The sequence below is a fragment of the Ctenopharyngodon idella genome, chromosome 16 (genome assembly GCF_019924925.1).
Source record: "Ctenopharyngodon idella isolate HZGC_01 chromosome 16, HZGC01, whole genome shotgun sequence".
In the NCBI taxonomy this organism is placed as follows: domain Eukaryota; kingdom Metazoa; phylum Chordata; class Actinopteri; order Cypriniformes; family Xenocyprididae; genus Ctenopharyngodon; species Ctenopharyngodon idella.
In genome coordinates, this window is record NC_067235.1 from 27,446,683 (window position 1) to 27,465,058 (window position 18,376).

General features: G+C 37.3%; 2 protein-coding genes across 3 annotated transcripts in view; one reads left to right on the forward strand and one right to left on the reverse strand.

Moving 5' to 3' along the window:
• Window positions 1-48: 48 nt before the first annotated feature.
• On the forward strand, window positions 49-5,484 carry aste1a (asteroid homolog 1a). The gene is made up of 5 exons (XM_051864681.1): window positions 49-170; window positions 553-1,896; window positions 1,977-2,190; window positions 2,388-2,544; window positions 4,452-5,484. Exons 2-5 carry the CDS (start codon window positions 598-600, stop codon window positions 4,855-4,857), a joined length of 2,076 nt encoding a protein of 691 aa, XP_051720641.1. The 5' UTR covers window positions 49-170; window positions 553-597; the 3' UTR covers window positions 4,858-5,484.
• A 190-nt stretch (window positions 5,485-5,674) lies between these two features.
• atp2c1 (ATPase secretory pathway Ca2+ transporting 1) overlaps window positions 5,675-18,376 on the reverse strand; it is a 35,816-nt gene continuing 23,114 nt past the window's right edge. For both annotated transcript variants that reach the window (XM_051864663.1, XM_051864664.1), the window contains exons 14-27: window positions 17,245-17,340; window positions 17,067-17,156; window positions 16,136-16,240; window positions 13,836-13,992; window positions 12,906-13,076; window positions 12,120-12,217; window positions 11,611-11,661; window positions 11,365-11,531; window positions 11,170-11,238; window positions 10,133-10,249; window positions 9,830-9,977; window positions 9,242-9,337; window positions 8,881-9,022; window positions 5,675-7,209 (exon numbers count right to left, since the gene is read on the reverse strand). In XM_051864663.1, coding sequence (XP_051720623.1) covers window positions 7,088-7,209; window positions 8,881-9,022; window positions 9,242-9,337; window positions 9,830-9,977; window positions 10,133-10,249; window positions 11,170-11,238; window positions 11,365-11,531; window positions 11,611-11,661; window positions 12,120-12,217; window positions 12,906-13,076; window positions 13,836-13,992; window positions 16,136-16,240; window positions 17,067-17,156; window positions 17,245-17,340 — 1,629 coding nt within the window. In that variant the 3' untranslated portion in view covers window positions 5,675-7,087. The remainder of the gene's footprint in view (window positions 7,210-8,880; window positions 9,023-9,241; window positions 9,338-9,829; window positions 9,978-10,132; window positions 10,250-11,169; window positions 11,239-11,364; window positions 11,532-11,610; window positions 11,662-12,119; window positions 12,218-12,905; window positions 13,077-13,835; window positions 13,993-16,135; window positions 16,241-17,066; window positions 17,157-17,244; window positions 17,341-18,376) is intronic.

The window sequence follows — 18,376 nt, forward strand, 5'->3', positions numbered from 1 at the left end:
ACAGACTCATGTTTGTGATGGTGCTGCTGCCAAGTTTCGCTTTGTTGGAAATTCCTAACGTCATATGATTAAGTTTCGGTTTCCAGTCTGTTTTATATAAGATCTACAAAGTGTTTGGATAGGCTACATAAAGCGCACAGACGCCTCACACATTCATTTCTCAGCATTCGGTAAGTTGTTTTCAATTACTTTAATATTCTTTCTACTTAAACATACTCTACTTTATATTTATATTCCGACCAAATCAAGAACGCTATCTGAGATTTGATATCAGATGAATTATGAAGCTGTTATGTTTGTAACATTTTGCACTATACAATATCGTGACGGTTAAAGGAACAAAGTTAACATTACGATATAACTTTTTATATAGTCTAATGCAAATTATGTCGAGTATGTATTTATTTTGAATACGTTGATATTAAATATTATTTTTAATACTTTGATATTAAATATTATTTTTATGCATTTTATAAATTAAAATTATACATTAATTTATTATAGCTATCTATTACAATCTCAATAATTAGAAAATTATTTATGTTTTCACAGCAAGCAAAAAATATTACTGAAAGTTGTTGACAACCATTTCTCAACATGGGAGTCCAAGGACTGAAGAGCTACATTGAAAGTAGCGACAGAAATTATTTAAGGAGCTGGGCTTTTAGAGACAATCGACTAATAATTGATGGATGTAACTTATTTTATGCGCTGTACTTTGACTGCAATTTGGATCAGATGCATGGAGGAGACTATGATGCTTTTGAGGAGCTGATCATACAGTTCTTTAAGAACCTCGCAGCATGTGACATTCGCCCTTATGTTGTACTTGATGGCGGGACTGACCACACAGACAAAAAATTAGACACTATCATGAAACGAAAACAGCAGAAAATAAATGCGGCCTATGCCCTGTCTATAGGGAAGAGAGGGACAGTGCTTCCTATGCTCATTAAAAATGTGTTCAGACAGCTACTTCATAAGCTCAAGGTACCACTGGTTCAGTGTATTGAAGAGGCTGATTGGGAAATTGCTGCCTTGGCTAAAGAGTGGAATTGTCCAGTTTTGTCCAACGACAGTGACTTCTATATATTCAACCTCAAAGCGGGATTCCTGCCAATCACACATTTCCAGTGGAAAAACGTGAGTGTGGACAGAAGGACAAACAAAAAATTCATCCAAGTCAAACACTTTACAGTGGGAAAATTCTGTGAATCTTTCAAAATGAACGCTGACCTTCTCCCACTCTTCGCTTCCATCTCAGGCAACGATTATGTGAAGTTGCCAAATATCAAGGACCTGGATTGGGAGGAGTACTCGGTAACTGGCATGAAAAATGCCCGTATTGATGGGTTGCTTAACTGGCTATCCCAGTTTCCAGGGCCAGAAGAAGCTCTAAGTGCTTTGCTGAAATATATAGACAACAAAGAAAAGGCCATCGCTCAAGAAGCACTTTTGAAGGGAATTGAAGAGTACAAGCTCATCCCTGGCTCTCTTGCCCAGTTCTTTAACTCGAAGGTGATTCCACAGACAGCTTTGACAGGTCCTCTGCAAGTTCTGCCTGAATGGACCTTGAAGCCTCTACTTGAGGGGAGGATGAGTGCCACCATCATCGATGCACTGTTACACCAAAGGGTTTTCTTGATATCCCAGGTTGAGAATTTCGAACTCCCTTGCAGCAGTGAAACCTCTCGCCCCATACGCCAGGTGATTTATGGGTTACTGTTGTTGGGAGAAAAACAGACAGCAGACAAACAAGCCCTTAAAATATTCACTGGCACAAGCAAGCGCTATGTAGAGGAATATGGCAGACAAGAATTAACAATAAGCAATCAGAAGGTTGAAGCCATACAGACCAGGGTGATGGAAGAACTTCAACTGGACACATTATGGAAGGTAATGAAGATGTCTTAGCACTGTTTTGAAGTGAAATGAAACTGTTTGTTTTACAGTATTTGTCTTTCTAATGTTTCTAGGAACCACATGACGTGCGACTTCAGGTGTTCCTTGACACTTTGGGTGTGTCGTCCACAATGTTAAGAGGGATCCCACGTGCTCTACAGCTGCAAATGTTTGCGACACGTTACTGGCTTGTAAATGCACAACCTCAGCCGTGCCAAGTGCATCTCTGGGGGCTGCTACTGGGAATGGTCTATGGAAAGCTCAAAAGTACACCTAAAACAGAAAGAGGTATTGACATTATCATTTATTATCTTGTTAGCAGAAGATGATGTTTTCATAGCATGCAATAAAGTAACAAAGCAGCCTCAGGCATGTATGACACCTTTGGAATGCAATAAGGGAGATTTGGTTTAATGACTACCTAAATGAATTTTGAGAAAAAAAGACTATCAATACATGTTTTTTGTTTTTGTTTGGTGGTTTAGACATGCAGTTCAGACTCAAACTACAAACGGGTCGAGGAAGGATCTACTTGGAGGAGGAAGCAGCTCATCTTTACAGCCAGTGGCAGTCGTGCCTGAAGTGGAGTCTCACTCTCAATCGTTTACTGTGTCTTCCACTATCTGAACCAGAGTGTGCACGGTACAACACCCTTTATTACTTATAAACCATCCTTTTTTGATAATATTTGTTCTTTTGATCTCTATTGTTACAAACCCCTGGTTCGTGATTCCCAATCCAGTTCCTTTCTCTCCAGCCTGTGCTATTAATAATAATATTAATAATAATAGAAAATATATATATATACACACACACACAGTCATGTGAAAATGTTAGGACACCCCTTTGAATTCCATGGTTTTCCGTATCAGGACATAATAAAAAAACTCATCTGGTTCTTGGCAGGTCTTAAAATTGGGAGAATAAAATAACAACACAGAACATAATCACACTGTGTCATTATTTATTTAACAAAAACTAGGCCAAAATGGAAAAGCCATGGGTGAAAAACTAAGGACAGCCTTATTGTTTCCTTAGGAATTAGGATGGTAAGTAGCAGTCAGGCACTGCTAAATAAATGGTTTTGCTTAACTGATCATCAGCAAGTGTGAACGCTTCTATAAAAGCAGAAGTTCTGGCAGTTTGCTGGTCTGGAGCCTTCAGGTGTGTGTTAACACAATGTCAAGGAGGAAAGACATCAACAATGATCTTAGAGAAGCATTTGTTGCTGCCTTCAATCTGGGAAGGGTTATACAGCCGTTTCCAAACAATTTGAAGTCCATCATTCTGCATTGAGGAAGATTATTCACAAGTGGAAGACATTCAAATCAGACACCAATCTTTCCAGGAGTGGACGTCCCAGCAAATTCACCCCAAGATCAGGCTGTGTAATGCTCAGAGAAATCGCAAAACACCCAAGAACTCTGTCTGAGACTCTACAGGCCTCAGTTCACATGATAATGATAAATTATTTACTTTAAATGATAAAGTTTATAACAGTGCAATTAGAAAAAGATGGGACAAATGTGGCATGTTTGGAAGGGTTGCCAGGAGAAAGCCTGAAACATGGCAGCACGGCTTCGGTTTGCAAAGTTGCATCTAAACAAACCACAAGACTTCTGGAACAAAGTCCTTTGAACGGACAAGACCGAAGTGGAGATGTTTGGCCATAATGCACAGTGGCAAGTTTGGTGAAAACTAAACCCAGCATGTCAGAACAAACACGTATAACAAAAGTCAAGGATGCTGGTGGAGGGGTGATGATTTTAGGCTTGTTTTGTAGCCACAGACCCTAGGCATCTCACAGTCATTGAGTCGACCATGAACTCCTCTGTATTCTAGAGTCAAATGTGAGGCCATCCGTCCGACAGCTAAAGCTTGGCCAAAATTGGGTCATGCAACTAGACAATGTTCTGAAGATCACCAGAAAATCTACAACAGAATGGCTGAAAAAAAGAAAAAAAAAAAAAAAAAGAAGAAGAAGAAATTAGGTGTTGCAATGGCCCAGGCAAGTCCAGACCTCATACCGACGGAAATCCTGTGGCGAAAGCGGTGCATAGACAAATGTCCACAAACCTCAATAAAATGGAGCAACATTGTAAAGAAGAATGGGCCTAAATTCCTCCGGAACGATGTGAGAGACTGATGAAGTCATACAGAAAATGATTACTTCAAGATATTGCTGCTAAAAGTGGATCTATACGCAAATGAATCATAGGGTGTCCTTAGTTTTTCACCCATAGCTTTTCTGTTTGGGCCTAGTTTTTGTTAAATAAATAATGACACGGTGTGATATGTCATGGGTTGTGGTGAGGTTTGTATTTCACAAATTTTAAGACCTGTCAAAGACCAGATGATTTTTTTTATTATGTCCTGATATGGAAAAAACCTGAAATTCAATAGGGTGTCTTAACATTTTCACATGACTATGTATATATATATATATATATACACACATACATATACGTACATATACACACACACAAACATGTATATGAATATTTACATCTTACACATGAATACTAAGTGTGTTCTTGTGTTGTGTTTAGTTTGTACAGTGGAACACTGGTGCACCAGGTCGTTCGAGAGCTCAGGAGAGGCATCGCTCTGGAGTCTCTGCTGATGAGGGGCTCAAGCGCTGAGCATCTCTTCAAACAGCTGAAGGATGCAATTGTGAGCTTAGTGGGTGAAGACTTCATCAATAAAATGAAAACTGGGCTTGAGCGCAGAGATGCTGGGAAAACACAGAATGGCTACAAAGCCCAGAATCAGTCTATAGATGATCTGAGCAGTTGGTTTGAACATCTGATGAATGAGGATATCGATGACAATGAAGATGATGATCTCGATTGGAACAGAAGGAACAGCATAGCCATCCGTACCAGACACAAGGCTAAAGCTCGAAATGCTTATCATCCCTCCAAGAAATCTGAGAGGAGATGCTTCGACTTGTAAAAACAAACAAAAAATCATTAGTTTGCAGTAATGCACTTACAATGGAAATAGGGAAAGGCATTGCATCAGAATGAATGTTAAAATGATAGCATGTCCACTGTATGACATCAGTATCACTTGATTTAAACCAAAAATCAGTTTGAGATATTTGTATTAAGCTGTTGGATATTGGTATCAAGAAGGTCTTTTTTTTTTTCTATGATTGTGTTATAATGCCATTATAATGTTATAATGAGTATTTTAATGAACATATTTACAAACATAACATGAATGTTTTTAATTGAAGTATTAAATTATTTTTCTATTTTAATCTTTCTTTGGTGTGTAAATAACTTTACAGATTTCTATATTACAGCATATGTTAACTTACAATTACCTGAAGTATATTCAGCAACATACAGTACACTCACATACAATGATATAGTCAACAGAGTAAATCTCAACTAATTGACTGTCTGTAAATCATATGTAAACTATCTTATTGTACAGCTCTAAACTGCAACATGTGGACAATTGGGCATTAAAGTATTATAAACATCATCATCATGAATTTTTGTAAAGCTGCTTTGAAACGATGTGCATTGTGAAAAGTGCTGGACAAATAAAAACGGACTTGACTTGAAATAATTCATGTAGTGCATGCATTTCATTCCTTTACATAAGGTATAGTTAAATAATCAGATTGAATACAGATTTTTTTTTTTTTTTTTAATTTGTAAAAAATTTTATTGTACAATTGTGTTCTGAAATGACCACAACAGATTACTGGTTTCAGCTGTGCAAACCACAATAAAATAAATACAATCTCAAAAATAGAAAAAAAAAAAAAAAGCTTTTTACCTATCACCCTTCATTTAAAATGTTTATACTGTTCAATATCAGTGTATTACATTGTTTGTTTTCAAAGCAAGAGAGATGCTAGAAAACAGAACGGGCAGAAAAAGAATTGCACAATGTGGCCATAAACAACCACTATCTGCAATACAGAGGAGAAATATGATCACATACTGTAAAAACTCAAGAGTATCATCTTTACCTGTACCACAGTAACAAGATACAGTGTTGGCAGATGGAAATAAGACAATGCTGGTGGGCTGCACTGAGGTTTTTTCTGGCATGGGGTGGGGGCGTGGAGGGGGTTAGTGTCAGTCAAACTTTAGTCGAACATTTCTGTACACCCAACATGAGCATCCATTTAACCAACTACATCATTAAACCTTAAAATACTAAGCATTCACCTAACCAAGCACCAAGCTGGTGAGAAAATAAATAACACTATAGATAAAAGCCAAAGTAAGGTAAAAAAAGGCAAAATCTTACTTCAGATGGCCCTGATACCAGTGTATTAACATAAGGAAAATAATAATATCGTACTGATATTATGTAAATACAGAGAAACTGATAAGTAATTGTACAAGCCAGTTGTATTAACCATCAGCATAAGGGCATAGAACTACTAGTGCATGTACCTTGAAGGTCATCATAAGGTAGGACCCTGTAATCTCGTAATGCCATCATATTGTGGGATCCTGTATCTTATAATCTTCAGTTACAAAATGAATATGGCATCAATGTAAAATGTTAAAAAAAAATTAAGCAAATGATGTGATGGTTTAGCACATCACATACGTATTAATTCACACCAAGTCTCATTGTGACCCAAAACATGAGATTTTAAGTGGTCCGTTCCACCAAACACTGGAACGCTCATGGTTTAAGAGGACAAAAGCTTACAGCATTTTGCAATGCAAAATAAATGATTATTCAAGCATAATTTGGAATCTGGAATGCAAAAAGGCATTATCCATATTGTTCCACAAACCTCTAACCAGAAATGTTTAAACAGAAGACACAAAATCCTTTTAATAATAATAATAATAATAATAAAATCAGAATACATCCCTTAAATCATGAAATCAAAACAGCCACTGTATGGACAGATACAGTATCTCATAAATAAAGTTCTTCCAGATGCTATGGGAAGTAGTACAGTCATAAAGCAGCACACCAAAGCATCTCCATGGGCAAGAGGCGACATTTCAGCCAGGACCAGTTCATAGCTCCACTATCAGCTCCTGGTCTTGACCATAAAAAAAAGGAACTGCACATACAAGTCAGACTTGACTGATCACACTGGATTGTTTCGTACGGTATGAGACCGGTCCAAGCGACATTCTAAACCACACGCCCCAGCCCCGCCCACCATCTCCTGCACGGGACACAATGTGTGTCATACGTCATGGAAATCATCAGTGTCTGCCATTTTTTCTCCACCTCTGAGTCGCTCTAATTTCTTTATAACTTCCGATACCACACAGACAGAGGACGTGAGGCCCAGCAGGAACAGCAGATCTGCACGGAGAGGACGGTGCATATATCAGTGAACAAATCACGTGAAGCACACACATCCTAAACACAATAAGTGTTTAGGATGACACTTATAAATCAACAATGAAATACACAAGAAAATGTGTATGTAAGAAAATGTTCTTTGTAAAACAAAGAAATGTTTTGTTTAAATTAATTACATGATAAACCAATAATTTTTTTCATTTAATTTAATAAAGAATTTGATTATTTTATTAGCTGAACAAATTTAAAATATGAAAAAGAACATTTTTCAGAATTAATATTTGGTATTAAATCGTTTGCTTTAATGATAGCAGCATTCCAAAAATCCACAAGTTTATGTAAGACATGATAATCATGTTCTCTTGGAAAGGGTTATTTATAACTAAAACTAAAACCATAACTATATAAACTTGTTAATTGAAATAAAGCTGAAATTAAATAATATTAATATTCAATAAAAAATTTGAATAGTTGTCCTGGCAACTAACTGAAATAAATTATGTTTAAGCTGTACTAAAAGTACTAAAATTTCTAAAACTGAAATAAAAATAAAGATTACAAATTACAAAACGAATAAAAATGGACAATCACATAACAAAATGGCTAGAACTTAAAGGATTAGTTCACCCAAAAATGAAATTTCTGTCATCAATTACTCTCCCTCATGTCGTTCCAAACCCACAAGACCTTCGTTCATCTTCGGAACACAAATTAAGATATTTTTAAAGAAATCTGAGAGGTATTTGAACTATACATAGGCAGCAACGTCATTGCACCTTTAAAGGCCCAGAAAGGTACAGTAGTAAAGACTTTGGTAAATTGTCCATGTGACTACAGTGGCTCAACCTTAATGATATGAAGCAGAGAATACTTTTTGTGTGCAAAAACAAAAGTACTTTATTCAACAATTTCATCTCTTCCCTGTCATTATTATTGGCCAGCTCCTACGTCAGCAGCACACGCATGCGTACAGTGTTGGCCAATAATGAGTCGGCGTTCGGACATAGAACACGGAAGCCCTGCACTGTCTCTACAATGTAAACAGCAGACAGAGGAGAGACAAAATTGTTGAATAAAGTCATTCCTTTTGTCTTGTTTTTGCACACAAAAATTATTTTCATTACTTCATAACATTAAGGTTGAACCACTGTAGTCACATGGACTATTTTAATGATGTCTTTAGTACCTTTCTGGCCTTGAAAGGTACAATGACGTTTGCTGCCTATGGGTGATTCAGAAACCTCTCGGATTTCATCAAAAATATCCTCATTTGTGTTCTGAAGATGAATGAAGGTCTTATGAGTTTGGAACGACATGAGGGTGAGTACTTAATGACAGAAATTTCATTTTTGGGTGAACTAACCCTATAAACTAAAATTAAAATGAGAACTGAAAATATAAAAATGAAAGTTAACTCAAAATGCTATAAATAATACTAAAAGAACACTGCTCTAAGATGATTTAAGAATGTTCCAATGAGTATCTTGAGCTTCAGTGGAAGCAAGAACATCTGTTTATACAAGGAGTTTGCATGATCAGTCTCACATATTTACTTATTTATTAGAGAACTATAAATACCACATTTGCATTTTACATATTTTTTGGATTGCACTGTACGTGATATGAAAAATGTGGTGTACTGTGGTTTCCTGCATTTTTTTGTTTGCATACCTAAAATGCTGAGGCTCTCTGTTTGAAAGACCTTCTGTAGTGGAGGGAAGTATATGACCAGGAGTTGGCCCATGATGGAGCCCAGCACAGCATAGCAGAACATCCTGTTACTGAATAAGCCCATCTCGTGCACCATCCGTGTCTGCAAAACAGTGAAGAGAAACCTCTGATGATTCAGTGGCATAAAATCCAGGACTTAAACACCAATCAAAGACAGGAAAACGCACTTTGCCATTATGAACTTTTTAAACAATATGACTCATTCCTACAGCAGGGGGCAGTGTTTCTGCTCACCCAACATTCTTAATACATTCCATGTGAAAGGGAACATGCTTGTACATTTTGTTGATTATGCCTATACCTGTGATCGGGAACTGAGAGCGTTGAACATATCAAAGAACACAAAACAGGTGAACGTCATGGTGGTGTCCCGTGGAGTGATCTCATTGTCCCGCAGCTGGAAAAAAAAAAAAAATAAATAAATTATTAGACTGAAGGAAAGTGGTGGGGGAAAATCTAGGACATGCTTTTGTGGTTCCTTGAAAAGCTTTTAGCATCGTTCCTATAGCTTTCAGGAGACAATTATTTCATTAAATTTAAATGTACTCCATTACATACTACATTTTCTAAAACTGTTTCGATGCTACTTTACCAAGAGAAAAACAACACTTAATCATTTTACGGCTCTTGTTTAAAGTGTTTCTAACCAATTACTAGGAAAGGTAATGGCACTCGTGTACCAAGGCTCCATATTAATTCTCAAGTAGACAGGCAAAAAACACCACAAAACTAATAAATAAACAGCACTGCATGATGCCTCTAACAAGGCACAGTGTTAACAAATAGTTTAGTCATTTACCTAATGCCCTGTTTTGAATATAAATGGAACACAAATGAAAAACAAAGCAGAACACAAATGATGTTCAGGAAGGCAATGAATATCGCCTACCTCTCTCCAGAACACAAACAGAGTGCCGCAAACGATGATGAAGGACGACACTAGAATTTTCACCATTAGACTGCGTGTGATGATACTGTCTCTGACGTTCCGCGGGGGTTTCCTGATCACATCCCGATCAACAGGCTCCACTCCCAAACTAGAAGAAGAATTAAAGTTACTTAACATAAGCAATTACATGTACAAGCAATTACTTAACATGTACAATTACTTGACATAAGCAATGTTTTTGCACTAAACCCTTGTTGTCCTGACCAATGACAGTGATAAATCTGTTTGTAATCAATTTATTACCTCTGGGCTGGTGGCCCATCCATGATGATGTTGATCCAGAGGATTTGCATGGCATTCAGAGGGTTTGGGAAGTTCATAAGCGTTGCCAGGGAGATGAGGGTGAGGGCAGCAATGCTCCTAATGAAAGTGAGCACAAAGATTCAGAGATGATTTTATCATTATTCATAACCTGGATCTTCTCAAATATTATAAATATATATACACAAACACACACCAAAAATATTATTGTATAGTATAAAGAAAAGTAATAAAATTAAAAAAAGAAAATAAAAAATAGAAAATAATATACACATTTAAATGTTTACATAATCATATATAAATAATAGAATATAAATAAGAAAGTATTATCTACAGCATTATAAGCAGCACAAGTGTTTTCAACATTAATAATAATAATAAATGTTTCTTGAGCACCAAATCAGCGTATTAGAATGATTTCTGAAGAATCATGTGACACTGAAGACTGGAGTAATGATGCTGAAAATTCAGCTTTTCCATCACAGGAATAAATTACATTTTAAAATATATCACAATAGAAAACAGTTATTTTACATTTTTTAAAATATAAACATTTGATTTGATTTATATTATGTTTCACAATATAACATTTTTTTACTGTATTTTGATCAAATAAACACAGCCTAATTAAAGACAAGACTAATTAAACACAAGACAAACAATTAATTAAACACAAGACTAATTAAAAGAATCTGTTTTTGTGACAAAGGAGCACCCTAAAATATTTCAAAATCACACGGTTATATCTTTGGGTTTGTTTTAATTCTGAATGCTAACATCACTGCCTCTATATGTGAGCATCCACCAGAGAAAAAAAAAAAAAAAAAAAAAATCACAACAATACAATAAAACAAAACAAAACAAAACAAGGACACTAGGTCACCAGAAAAATTATTTTCAATATTTACACTAAATCTTTAGAGCAACTAAAAACAGCACAACCCATCTGGCTTCTCGCACACCACGTACAAATGAAAAAAAAAAAAATTAATTTCTGATATGAAACCATGCCAACTCACGTGCTCAGCTGAAAGCGCACAAAGTTCTTAATGTTGTTGTAAATCCCTTTCCCTTCTTCAATGGCAGACCTAGAGTGAGAAACAAAGGCTTGAGGACATGTGTAAACACAACAGATGTCATATGAATGATCCACACAAGTTTGATGAAGCCCGAAAAAAAAAAAAAAAAAAAAGAACAAGAAACTGTATGCTCACAAGATAGTTTGAAAGTCGTCGTCTACCAGGATCATGTCTGCTGCCTCTTTGCAGACATCAGTGCCGGTCTGACCCATTGCCACACCGATGTCTGCTGCCTTCAGAGCCACCGCGTCATTAACACCGTCTCCCGTCATGGCGACAACTGCACCGATGTTCTGTAAGGACTGAAGCCAGAAAAAAACATTCTAAAAAACAATACCATATGCGGAGCTCGATCACAAACAATCTGCTCGGTGCACTCACCTTAACTATCTTTAACTTGTGTCTAGGGCTGGCTCTGTAGAACACCACTATCTGTGGAGACAAGTTACAAATTAATTTCATGGCACATCTTAGGGCCTGTTCACACAGAACACGTTTTTGCTGTTAAAAATGTGAGATAGCATGTCAGTGGAACGAAAAGAGTGCAAGGTCTAGAAATTTTAACTTTTAACTTGAGCGCATTGTTTTTAGAATTCCACGACATGCTGCAAAAGATGTTAGACATGAGCACAACAGTTAAAGATCCTAGTTATCCTAGCATATGTTTAATTTGAAAAACAATGGAAAAGTAGCGCAGTGGAATGGAAAAAGCTGTTTTGTGTGAACCGGCCCTTATTCTTTTAACTATTTGGCACTTCTCATTTGTATCAGCCAATCAACAATGTTCAAGACTGTTCATGTGGATTTGAAACCTGTCCAAAACTCAGCTGTGGGTCTTTTGGATCGTAGTGCTGAGAAGAAGCTTAGAGTGTATAAAGGTGTGTTCATACCCTGGACACTATCTGAGAGAGATGCTGGATGTCCATCTGGTCGACTTCATCTCCAGACAGAGATTGAGAACCTTTGGTATAGAGACCCAGTCGACTTGCTGTGGTGGAGAAAGGCAAAAGAATAAATGTATGCGAGTAGGGTGTCATATTGAATATTCATAATATATTCACAATGGCTTATGCTGCAAAACAATGCTGATGCTGCAAAATAAATAAATAAATATATACTCTGAGGAGGAGGCAAAAATTACTAAAATGACTATATGGCTGGCTTAAAATGAACCCAAAATAGGTTGGAAATTAAAAATCAGACACATAATTACTAGAGGCAACAATAATCAAAAGGTGAACATTTATTAATAATCAATTTAATGTTTATTGTTTAATTATTATTCATTAAACTTATTAATAAATTTATTACACATATTAATAAATATTAATTTCCAACATATTTTGAGTTCATTTTAAGCAAGAAATACAGTAATTTTTAAACAACAGTTAAATAAAACTACCCAGCAGGTTGGGCAAACATTTAACCCATTCGCTGGGTTAAAACAACCCAATCGCTGGGTTTGTCCATTTTCAACCCAGCATTTTTTAGAGTGTACTTTATATATAGAATATTGTCAAAAGGCTGAAAATTATCTAATTTTTGGTAGCTATATTTTCCAGCCCTAAAATGTGAGATGTGCAAGTGCTGAAAAAGTTTAGAAATTATATAAATTGTCAAAGATAGAGAGACACACCGCTGAGACAGAAAAGGAATAACATAGTTGAATGTCATACCAATTGACACTGCAGTCTCTTGAGAATCCCCTGTGATCATCTTCACTGCCACTCCAGAGCCGATGAGCGTCGCCACGGCCTCTTTCACTCCAGGTCTGGGAGGGTCGATGATGCCCACCAGCCCCAGGAAGGTGAGAGCGCCCATCTCAGATCCAGAAGCAAATGCCAGCACTGCCAGAGGACAAATGAAGAGCATCAGCTGCTGCCAAAACCTGATTGATCTCAATATTATTACTGTGTCCTCCATGAAATGTCTTTAATTAAAGAAAGCTAATAGAGAGGAATGTCAATATGTGAAAGCACTTCTTCTGCGTCCTCTGAGACAACTTAATCTTATCAAAACAAGCCAAATGACAAGCGGGCCAGCTGTAAGCTGGGAAAGCCTTGCCAGGGTGCAACTAAGGAGGCACCATTAGAGCTGACACAAAGAACATTTGTGTGTCATTTCAAAGTTATGTGTGATTTGATCATGGCAAGAAAAGCTGTTTGACATTAAGCCACAGTTTGGGAAACCAAATGAGCTGAGCTTTATGTATAGAACTTTTCAGAAATGCTCTTAAGAATCATATAAGCTGTGATTGAAGAGTCAAACAATTCGTAAAAAGTAGGACATCAGAGCTTTACATAAAGAAGCTAGTAGTAACTTTCAGCAAAGTTTAAGCCACATTCTTAAGTAGTGACAGAGGTAACACTTTAAGGTTTTCACAATGGTTTTCCTAAACACTTTTTGTTATCCTGGTTGAAACTCTCTTCACATCCTGATACAATCAATAATAGAAGTGGTCAAAATATATAAAAAAAAAAAAAGTACTTATGTGGGAGGGTGGGATCTAATGCTTTAAGAATAAATGTATTAATTTCTTTTTAAAGAAAAAAAAAATCTTACTGACCCCAAACATTTGAACAGTACTAGTGTAACAAGTGCTGTACCTCTGAGACCCGCAGTGCCCATGTAGCTCTTCTGCTGCTGGTAGAGTTCTCTCTGCTGATGGGTCAGAGGCAGAGTGACGCCTTTACTGTTGTAGGAAGTACAGAAGCGGATGATCTGCTCATAGGCACCCTTCACAAAGAACACGGCAGGCTTATCCTGTCATTTAAATCAGATGTAAGGAAAGACATAATTAGTTAGTCTCGAAAAACTAGACTTTTGACTACAGAATAATTTTGCAGCTTATTCTGACCAAGTACTGCTCAGTTAGAAAGGAAAGGGCAGTGTAATTTATATGTAAAGTGACCATTTTTTTAACATGACATTTAGGTAAATCAGAATCAATGTTACCGCATTAACAGACCGACATGCAATAAAATGATAGCTCAAATTCTTCAAAGCTGTTCACCAAGCTTACAATTAAGATTCATATTTGAAATCACTAATGAAATCTGACCACAACTGTCTTAAAAATGTTGTTTCTTATGCTGAAATGGACACAACCAATGCACATGTACAGTCCTAAGTGCGAGTCTCAGAATAGCAACCAAAGCATCTAACGGCAGCTGCAGTGAGGCGATGACTTTACCAATCTGCAATTGGCTCTTTTATAAAGAAGACTTATTCTTTATGGCGAGACTTATGTAATATGAGTGCACAATCTTTGTGTAATAAAAAGTCTTTGGTACCGATTATTTCCAAGACATAACACAGAAAACAAAGCAGTGAACCTAACAAAGAGTTCTTCTTATGCAGCAGCCTGCTACCTAAACACACTTTTATTTCCCAGTGGACTGATAAACACTTGTGTACCCTGACTTCCATAAACTGCATGAAGCTGCCCACTCAGATTGGTTCTTAAGATTTCAAGAGAGCTCTTTGAGAGAGCTCAGTCTGAGCCTGAGAGTAATAATAAATAGCCAGCCAAGTGGACAAACATTTGGGCACTGTCCACCCATTTTAAGACATAGCGTTTTGGGGGGATTCGTTTAGTGCAAGTAAATCAATGGGATCACCAAAGTGCATGTGAATTTAACATGCACTATTGTGATGCTGCCAAGTAATTTTCAGCTCCAATTACTTAGCACCATCAACTCCTTCAAGTTTACAAAGTGTTTTCTGCCATGTGGCCCAGCTTAGGCAAGGCAATTTTATTTGTATAGCACATTTCATACACAATGGTAATTCAAAGTGCTTTACATAAAGAAGAACCAAATACATAATAATAAAAATGGAACGCATAAGAAATAGAAATAACAGTAAAAACAGAGAATTCCGCTATCTGGATGGAAGAGTTAGGAAGTTTCAGGGAGTTTTTTTTGTTGTCCGTCAGAGCGGATCTAAACGGATCTATCCATCAGAGCGGATCTAAATAGATCTTCCTCACGCAGAGGGATCCTGGACTAACTCTGTCACAGCTCCATCCAGGGATAACAAATGCTTACTTCCTAATTCTCCCAGCTCTTTCAACCAGACAGCAAGATTTAAAATGCATTAAAAGTCAGAAATAAAAAGGTGTGTAATATGTATAAAATAAAGTGCAAACAGTTCGGACATAGCACAGTGCTCAATCAGTAAATGCATAGCTAAAAAGATATGTTTTGAGTCTGGATTTGAATGTGGCTACTGTTGGAGCACATCTGATCTCTTCTGGAAGCTGGTTCCAGCTGCGGCTGGCGTAACAGCTAAAAGCAGACTCTCCTTGCTTTGAGTGAATTTCTAAGTGACTTGATCCTGATGATCTGAGTGATCTGTTAGGTTTATATTCTATGAGCATATCTGCAATGTATTGAGGTCCTAGGCCATTGAGTGATTTAAAAACAATTCTGAATGCAACTGGAAGCCAGTGCAAGGACCTGAGGACTGGTGTGATGTGTTCATATTTTCTGGTTCTGCTCAGAATCCTGGCAGCAGCGTTCTGTACGAGCTGCAGCTGTCTTATGGTTTTTTTGGGAAGGCCAGTGAGGATTATCCATTACAATAATCCACCCTGCTGGTGATGAAAGCATGAACAAGTTTCTCTAAGTCTTGACTGGAGACAAAGCATCTAATTCTTGCAATATTTCTGTCTGGTTGTGTACACTTTGAGAACTTCATCTTTGTTTCCAAAAGCAATGACTTCAGTTTTGTCTTTGTTTAACTGAAGGAAGTTTAGGCACATCCAATTTTTAATTTCGTCAATGCATTGGCACAGGGAGTCAATGGGGCTGTAGTCGTTAGGTGATAGGGCAAGGTAAATCTGGGTGTCATCTGCATAGCTGTGATATGCAATTTGGTTCTCTCTCATTATTTGGCTTTTTACCTGCTGGGTGCGATGCACGACACGGACCGCCATCCACTTCTGCTCTGAGGAGAAGGGGATCTCTTCCAAACGCACAAACTCCTGCTGCAGCCCCTCCAAACCCATCTATAAACAACAGAACATAAATGGACATGTGGTTACATACTCTGCTCACTTGAATCCTTAAAGGATGATATAGAAAATCCAATCTAATCTCAAAGAGACTGATCAGTTTTGGTTCCATGAAAAACTTAAACAGAATGGATAGACACAAAATCAGAATCTGAAAGAAAGGGAAGGTCAGATCATGCGAGACAAAGTCTTTGTCGACCATGTGGAAAACTGAAGAAAGGATGCCTCAACAAAAACACTGTTCAAACATATAAAAAATGAAGTCTGAAACTCTTTTACACTGGTAATTCTTATAGTTAAGGGCCTGACCCTGAACACCCTAACATTGTGGCTATGAGTTTTGTGCAGACAAGAACCACCCACATTTTCTTCAGAAAACGTAAAAATACAGTTCTTTTTATCATGCATCAATTATTATTTGCATCAATTTCTCTGTTTAAACCCCATGTAAACATCCCCGTGGTGAAAACAATGTTATTAATGTACCAGACGTTAACACAACCGGGACCCTCAAGGGAGATGCTGTTGCCACAGTAACCTGTTCTATGGGGTGTGAAAGCGTGTCTGCTCATCTTAATTAGCATGAGCGAGAAAAAACGATTCAAATACTCTGCGTTTGCCAAAATAAGGTGACACAAGGTGACAGACAGTACCACGCAGGCATTATTCCCACAGGCTGCTGCCTTGTGTTTGAACAGGTGGGAAGAGCCAGTAGGCAAACCCAACCACACTGTTTGGATTTAGTTATGATAGAGTTGCATGTGCTATCACAAAAGAACAATAATTATCAGCATATCACACAGAACGCAACATACTGTACCTTCATAGCCAGGGCGATGAGGGCGCCTTCTGTAGGGCGGCCCATTAGGTTGTTGCTCCTGATCACAGCATCATTACACACACAGCCAGCCTACAGGATTTCAGACGCCAAATTAAATACGTCACATTATAGTACCCAAACAGCTGAGCTATTCATAATATTCTCTTCTCAACCTCACCTCCACTATCTTGCTGATGGAGGTGTTGGAGAAACCATGCACCACCTCTCCATCCAGCAATACCTCACCAGAATTGTTGTACCCGACGCCGGTGACCTGTAAGAGAAGCCAAATCCAGTCAAAAACATCTTAAGACCTTAAAGTCAACATGAAACAGCATTCACAACCCATTTTTAACTTAAATAGTATGGCATTTATAAGTGAAACAGGGGGAAAAAAAATGTAGGATGGGACTATGTCAAATAGAGATTTATAGAGATATGAGCAACTTTATTTTTAAAAGAAATTTGAAGGAATCATGAAAAACATTCTTTCCAAGGAAGTTATTACATTTTGAGGAAAGGTTTCTAACTTTAACATACACACAAATGCACTGCCATGCAAGGCTCGAACACAAACACTAGATGACTTTTAGCAGTCTTTTGACAGTGCTCTGTTTGAAGCCCAGAGGGATGGGAAATAAAAAAGCATGATGTAATAGACCTGGGAGAAGCGACCTAGTAAGTTTAAAAAGTGAGAGACTCAATCTACTCTTCAGCCGACTGCTTTGAAGATTTATTAGAGCACGCCGATGGCACGGCAATGAATTCAGGACTCTGCACCGATGCCATCAGGCATCTGAGACACTGCTTCTGCTCCTGAGAGAGAAAACCAGAGGCTTCTCTTCAGATTCATAGGGCTGATGAAACACCGCAGCTATTAACACTCAAGATTGCGTATGTCTAATATGGTAATGGCTTCAGAACAAATGAGACCCGACAGAGCAAGGCACAACAATACATTTTTTTTAAAATATATTTTAAAAATTGTAATTTATTCCTGTGATAGCAAAGCTGAATTTTCAGCAGCCATTTCTCCAGTCTTCAGTGTCACATGATCCTTAAGAAAGCATTCTGATATGATGATTTAGTGCTCAAGAAAGATTTTCTATTATTATCGATGTTGAAAACACTTGTGCTGCTTAACATTTTTGTGGAAACTGTAATAAATTTAATTCATTGAAAGTTCAAAAGAAAAGCATTTATTTGAAAGAGAAATCTTTTGTAATATTACAAATGTATTTACTGTCACTTTTGATAAATTTAATGCGTGCTTGCTGATGAGAGGTATTACTTTCATTAAAAAAACCTGA